We start from the raw sequence: 7,295 nt of genomic DNA on the forward strand, positions 1-7,295 counted from the left end.
TCGGTGGCAGTCTAGCCATGGCACGAACCCGATTCTGCTCTCGGGGTGAGGGCGCACGTGTTCCTCTGCTGCCATTTCTCCACAATGCGGGCGCGGATGGCTTCCTCCTTTGCGGCCGTCCGCGCCGCCGCATCAGCCGCCTTCGCTGCCACTATTTCCGTCGTGATACGGGCCTCGGCGTCCCTTATCCTCTCCTTCCCACGACGGGCCGCCCGTTCCCGGTGGGACTCATAGTCTGCCCGACCGGTGATGGGGAAGGAGAGGTGTTCCGACTGCCGGGACTGCGAGGATCCAGCACTAGAGGACCCGAGCGCACGGTGAGCCAACGCTATGGCGTCGCAGCGGACGGATCTCTCCGTCGGCCGGGCGCTGTCCTCCCGGGAGCGGCGGAGTGCAACGCCGATTGCCATTGCCCCCTCCAACCCACATGGGATGACACCCCAGTCGACGGATCCGTACTGGTCGGAGTCCGGTCCGCTGCCTACCATGGCGGAGAAGGCCGAAAACCGCTGGAGGTGAGCTCGGGTGGCGGAGAGGAGTGGAGGGGAGTGGAGTGAAGTGACTAGGGTTTGCTCCGATGAGCGGATGGGGACGAATATAAGTGGAGTCGGGTGGGCTAGCATTGGCCGGGTCCGACGTGGCGGGCGTGCCCGGGCACCCCATATCTGCCCCATATTTGGGCTGGAAATGGGGGGTGCCGGTCAGCCCGGGCATTTGAGGCCCGTTTGAGTCGTTCGTCTGGGTCGAAAAAATATGACCGATCAGTGACCGGGCGGCCCGCCTGGACGTATGAGGCGGGTTCGAGAGGTCCGGCTGTAATTATACCTCACCCTTACAACAAGACCATGAGAGAACCCAGCACATGTATAGCCAGGTTGTGCGCAGAGAATCCTCCAAGATCTGCAGCCTAGGGTGGCAAGCCAATGGGGAGCGGCCAAGTGATCTCAGGAGAAAGGTGGCTGCGGATCTTCCACGTAAGGAACCCTCCCATCGCTCATATCTATTCCTCCTCTCCCATTCGCCACCCACCCATACTTATTCCCTCCCTCCCTGCCCTAGCTACTCGCTTCATCTCCTCCACACACGCACACGCACAAACACACACACTTTTTTTCTCCCTCTTACAAGATTCAACTCGAGCTCATCATTCGCAGTGGAGCAAAGCTGATGGAAGCAAATTAGCAAGTGGAGTGGAGTGCCAGGAGCTCCCGCGCCACACGTACCGGAGGAGTGGTAGCTAGCTAGCGTCGGCCGGGGGCCGGCTTAGTGTGTGGAGGGAGGCGCGCACGATGTCGGCGGCGTCGGGCGCCGCGTGCCGCGTGTGTGGCGGGGGCGCTGAGGACTGCTCCTGCTTGCTGCAGCGGGGGAGAGGTGCTGCAGGGGTGCGGTGCGGGGTGGCCGACCTGAACCGGGGCTTCCCCGGGATGTTCGGCCAGGCGGCGGAGGAGCCGGCCGTCGACGTCGTTGCCGGAGGCGGCGGCGCTGCGGCGGTGGGGCTGCAGGAGTTCCAGTTCTTCGGGCAGGAGGACCACGAGAGCGTGGCCTGGCTGTTCAACGACCACGCGCCCCTCGGTGGGGAGGACCGCCTGCAGCACCGCCCGGCGACCACCGAGCAACTGCAGCGCCGCCAGGCGTTCGACGCGTACGCCGAGTACCAGCCCGGACATGGCCTCACGTTCGACGTGCCGGTGCCACTGAGCCGAGATGTCGTCGACACGGCCATTCTGGGGCTCGGCGGCGGCAACCCGGTCACGTCAGGCGCCACAATCGTGAGTGGTTCGGTTCTCATGCTTGACCCCCCGAAAACTATATTTTTTCCGTATGCATATGCAGATTAGTTAGTGATTTTTGTTCTAAAAAATAACAAATACAGCTTAGAGAACACACTTGCAAATAGTAGTACTATTACTATATTTCTGCGTAGCGTGCATATTGGCAATTACTCCCTCTGTACGTAACTTAATGTAAAACGTTTTTTGCAGTCACAGAGGTAGTACTAATTAGTGGTCGATTACACTTTAGACTGTTTCTTGTAAGAGCTAGCTAGGCCATGTATATGCATGAACAGTTTTGTCTTGTCTTATCTCTACCATCGAAGATGATATGCTAATGATGAGCTATAGTAGTGGCAAGAACATAATTTCTTTGGAAAAACTATAGATAACCAGCTGTAATTACCGGAGTCTTCGAAGGCTTAGAATTATACTGCATAATTAATGTCATATGGAAGAAATTGGCAAAATGTACACATCAAAAATCTCAAAAACGTATCTATCACTGACTTTTCCACCCTTGGTGAACACTAGTAATGTCTGTATGTAAGACGTATAGAGATAAAGAACTTCTCATTACAATGTGGATAAACTAAACCCTATCAGAGAATACAAGCTTTACATTCTAATTGTCGATGTGCATGTTCACAATGAGTCGATCTCAATTAACCCAGTGCAAACGAAAACACCAGTTTAATTTGGACCGTGCTACAAATCGGATGTCAGATTTCTAAACATGGTAAATCAAATGTTTTTCATGGCAAATTGCGCATCGTGAGCATCATGTGATGCAGAGGACGGGGGTCATCCTCTTTTTTGAAAAAAAATACGCATCATGAGCCTGTCAATTCCATTTAGCAAACATGGCAAATCCTGACGTTTTCAGTTTTTTTGCCAGGATTTGTCATGCTTGCTCAAAGGAATTTCTAGCATAGCCTCATACTTTCACGTATTAATTTTCAGATGCCCTATTGCGGGAGAGAAATGTTGACGTTCACGGAAGCCGCGGCCAGCTCGGTCGACCGGAACGATGACACGGCGGCGGGGCTGGCCAACGGCGGCGCGTACTCTGCCGGCCCGAGCGGCGTCGTCGTCGGCGACGTACCGGCACCAACGGAGCTGCGGGAGGCGAAGCTGATGCGGTACAAAGAGAAGCGGAAGAGGCGGCGGTACGAGAAGCAGATCCGGTACGCGTCCCGCAAGGCCTACGCCGAGATGCGGCCGCGCGTCAAGGGACGGTTCGCCAAGGTGCCCGACGGCAGCGAGGGCGCGGCACCGTCGCCGCCGCAGCAGCCGACACAGGCCGCCGGCTACGAGCCCGGCCGGCTCGACCTCGGGTGGTTCCGCTCGTAGCAAGCAGACATGTATTACACGCGCACGTAGTGCAGCGGTAGAACGGCGGCTAGCTCGATGTCATGTGCGTGCATGCATGCATGCTGCCGTAGGAGGCTGCCATGCATGAGTCGCTTCTAGCTTATCTCGTAGATCGTCGTATATAGATCAACGGATCATTTCTCGGTCGGGTTAATTGTTGGTATATAAAGAGCTCGTAATTAACATTTAGAGCGCAGGATCAAGGTCGACCTTAATTAAATAGTGCGATTCGTTTATCATTTGTTAACGATAAAGTACATGCGAATGTGACCATCTACTTTCTCCGTCCCAAAATAAGTGTATATCAATTTTAACATAACTTATTTTGTGACGGAGAGAGTATATGCCACCGTCTCCCTGATTTCATATTATGGCTGCCTAATTTACGACGGCTGGCTAATGATTTGCTTTTGGAGGCCTATTTTAAGAAACAATTTCTTCTTAAAGCTCGTCACATTTTTCCCCCATATGACCCGAAAATGGGACTTGGTTCCATTGTCAAACGATAATGGAACGAAAAGATAGCAAAATAGCATCCCGTAGCAAACGTGTAAGAAAGCAAAAGGCCTAGCAAACAAAGCCTCGTGGACCCACGATATCTAAGCTAACAACACAAACCGAAAACAACATAGCATAGTACTCCATATCATCGCCTAAAGATCACACATCACCCCAGATCATCTCCTAAAGATCATACATCACCCTAGATCATCTCCTAAAGATCATACTCCATGCAAGAAAATCTCGTGATCATCTCCAAAATCATTTCCATCGGCAATTTCCAAAAGCATAAGTTTTCTTCCATAGTTGTTTCATCATTTCTGACCCCCTCTCTAACTTCTCCAGATCTACCCGCCACCAGTCACAGAGTTCGCCCCCTTCTCTCTCCATGCCCATCATCGCGAACCGCCAAAGCCTCCCTTTGCAACATCGCAACTCCTTGCTCCAACACCATTCATTCATCTTCAGATTGCAGATCTGCCAATATCGTATAAACGAGCGTGCATAGCAAATGAATTCAGCAGGGGATCTAACCAATTTAAGATCAAACATGCTCCATTGCTTTGTTGGAAATATGCCCTAAAGGCAATAATAAATTGGTTATTATCATATTTTCCGTCATGATAAATGTTTATTATTCATGCTAGAATTGTATTGATCGAAAACTTATATACATGTGTGAATACATAAACTACACCGTGTCCCTAGTAAGCCTCTACTAGACTAGCTCGTTGATCAAAGGTGGTTGAGGTTTCCTAACCATAGACATGAGTTGTCATTTTATAACGGGATCACATCATTAGGAGAATGATGTGATGGACAAGACCCAACCGTAAGCTTAGCAACAGATCGTATCGCTTAGTTTATTTGCTATAGCTTTATTCATGTCAAGTATCAGTTTCTTAGACCATGAGATCATGCCACTCCCGGATACCGGAGGAATGCCTTGTGTGCTATCAAACGTCACTTCGTAACTGGGTGATCATAAAGGTGCTCTACAGGTATCTCCGAAGCTGTCTGTTTGGTTGCATGGATCGAGACTGGAATTTGTCGCTCTGTGTGACGGAGATATATCTCTGGGCCCTCTTGGTAATACAACATCGTAAAGAGCTTGCAAGCAATGTGCCTAATGAGTTAGTCACGGGATCTTCTATTACGGAATGAGTAAAGAGACTTGCCGGTAACGAGACTGAACTAGGTATGGGGTTACCGACGATCGAATCTCGGGCAAGTAACATATCGTCGGACAAAGGGAATTGCATACGGGATTGACTGAATCCTTGACATCGTGATTCAACCGATAAAGATCTTCGTGGAATATGTAGGAACCAATATGGGCAACCAGGTCCCGCTATTGGTTGTTGACCGGAGAGGTGTCTCGGTCATGTCTACATGATTCTCGAACCCGTAGGGTCCGCACGCTTAACGTTCAATGACGCTAGAGTAGTATTGGGATATGTGCATTGGTAACCGAATGTTGTTCGGAGTCCCGGATGAGATCCAGGCATCACGAGGAGCTCCGGAATGGTCCGGAGGAAGATTATATATAGGAAGTCCTGTTTTGGTCACGGGAAAGGTTTCAGGCATTATTGGTATTGTACCGGGAGTGCCGAAAGGGGTCCGTGGTCCATCGGCTCCGGGGGGCCACATGGGCTGTAGGGGGTGTACCTTGACCTATATGGGCCAAGGGCACCAGCCCTAAGGGGCCCATGCGCCAAGAGAGAGGATAAAGGAAGAGTCCTAAGGGTGGAAGGCACCCCCCGAGGTGCCTTGGGAAGGGGGGAAACCTCCCTAGGCCTAACCGCACCACCTCCCTTGGAGGAGGGGCCAAGGCTACGCCTCAGGCCTCCCCCTTGCCTCCTATAAATAGTAAGGGAGAGGGAGGGGCTGGACACACCAAATCCCACGCCCCAGCGGCAACCCTACCTCTCCCAAAACTCCGTTTTCTCCTAAGATTGTTTCCGGCAGCGTTTGGCGAAGCCTTGCCGGGATTGCACCACCACCATCTTGATACGTCTCTGATTGCGGCTGGAACTACGTCGGTATTTCCCCAAAGAGGAAGGGATGATGCAGCACAGCTACGGTAGGTATTTCCCTCAGTGATGAGACCAAGGTTATCGAACCAGTAGAAGAACCACGCAACACTACATGAACGACACCTGCACACAAAGAACAAATACTTGCAACCCGACGTAAAAGAGGGGTTGTCAATCCCTCTCGGGTAAAAAGATAGATAAATTTGTAGTAGACCGGATAAATAGATCTCGCGGGAACGTGAGATAAAATAAATAACAATAAACCACGGCAAGATATTTTTGGGTTTTTGGATTAATAGATCTGAAAATAAAAGCAAATAAAAATAGATCTCGAAGGTAAATATGATAAAGAAGAGACCCGATGGCCGTAGATTTCACTAGTGGCTTCTCTCGAGAAAAATAGCATACGGTGGGTAAACATATTACTGTTGGGCAATTGATAGAACTTCAAATAATCGTGATGATATCCAGGAAATGATCATTATATAGGCATCACGTCCAAGATTAGTAGACCGACTCCTGCGTGCATCTAGTACTATTACTCTACACGTCGACCGCTATCCAGCATGCATCTAGTGTATTAAGTTCAAGGAGAAACGGAGTAGTGCAATAAGAACGGTGACATGATGTAGACAAGATCTATTCATGTAGGAATAGACCCCATCTTGTTATCCTTAATAGCAATGATACATACGTGTCATTTCCCCTTCTGTCACTGGGATTGAGCACCGTAAGATCGAACCCATCACAAAGCACCTCTTCCCATGGCACGAAAAATCGATCTAGTCAGCCTAACTAAACCAAAGATTCAAAGAATAAATACGAGGCTATAAGTAATCATTCATATAAGAGATCAAAAGACTCAAATAACTTTCATGGATAAAAACATAGATCTGATCATAAACTCAAAGTTCATCAGATCCCAACAAACACATCGCAAAAAGAGTTACATCAAATAGATCTCCAAGAGACCATTGTATTGAGAATCAAAAGAGAGAGAGAGGAAGCCATCTAGCTACTAACTACGGACCCGAAGGTCTACAATGAACTAGTCACGCATCATCGGAAAGGCACCAATGAGGATGATGAACCCCTCCGTGATGCTGTCTAGATTGGATCTGTGGTCTCTGGAACTTGCGGTGGCTGGAATTGTTTTTTCATCGACTCCCCTATGGTTTCTGGAATATTGGGGTATTTATAGAGCAAAGAGGCGATGCAGGAGGCCACCGAGGTGGGCACAACCCACCAGGGCGCTCCTGGGCCCCCAGGCGCGCCCAGGTGGGTTGTGCCCCCTCGGGGCACCCCTCTGGTACTTCCTGGGCCCAACTTTTGTCTGCTGGTCCAAAAAAATCACCAAAAAGTTTTGCTGTGTTTGGACTCCGTTTGGTATTGATTTTTTGCGAAGTAAAAAACAAGCAAAAAACAGCAACTGGCACTGGGCACTATGTCAATAGGTTAGTCCCAAAAATGATATAAAGTTGCTATAAAATGATTGTAAAACATCCAAGAATGATAATATAACAACATGGAACAATAAAAATTATAGATACATTGGAGACATATAAGTATCCCCAAGCTTAATTCCTGCTCGTCCTCGAGTAGGTAAATGATA

The 7,295-nt window shown here is 49.6% G+C and overlaps 1 protein-coding gene across 1 annotated transcript; it reads left to right on the forward strand.

The window, feature by feature from the left end:
• Positions 1 to 1,027: 1,027 nt before the first annotated feature.
• LOC109736648 (transcription factor GHD7) lies at positions 1,028 to 3,400 on the forward strand. The gene is made up of 2 exons (XM_020295862.4): positions 1,028 to 1,769; positions 2,736 to 3,400. The coding sequence occupies exons 1-2, from the start codon at positions 1,290 to 1,292 to the stop codon at positions 3,123 to 3,125; spliced, it is 870 nt and encodes a 289-aa protein (XP_020151451.1). The 5' UTR covers positions 1,028 to 1,289; the 3' UTR covers positions 3,126 to 3,400.
• Positions 3,401 to 7,295: the final 3,895 nt, after the last annotated feature.

This window comes from Aegilops tauschii, chromosome 1 (genome assembly GCF_002575655.3).
Source record: "Aegilops tauschii subsp. strangulata cultivar AL8/78 chromosome 1, Aet v6.0, whole genome shotgun sequence".
NCBI classification, from domain to species: domain Eukaryota; kingdom Viridiplantae; phylum Streptophyta; class Magnoliopsida; order Poales; family Poaceae; genus Aegilops; species Aegilops tauschii.

Excerpts from the sequence above, each read along its gene's own strand:
- LOC109736648 (XM_020295862.4), top strand. The coding sequence starts at position 1,290 with ATGTCGGCGGCGTCGGGCGCCGCGTGCCGCGTGTGTGGCGGGGGCGCT. Across the intron at positions 1,770-2,735 it reads TCACGTCAGGCGCCACAATC|ATGCCCTATTGCGGGAGAGA; the intron begins GTGAGTGGTTCG and ends ATTAATTTTCAG.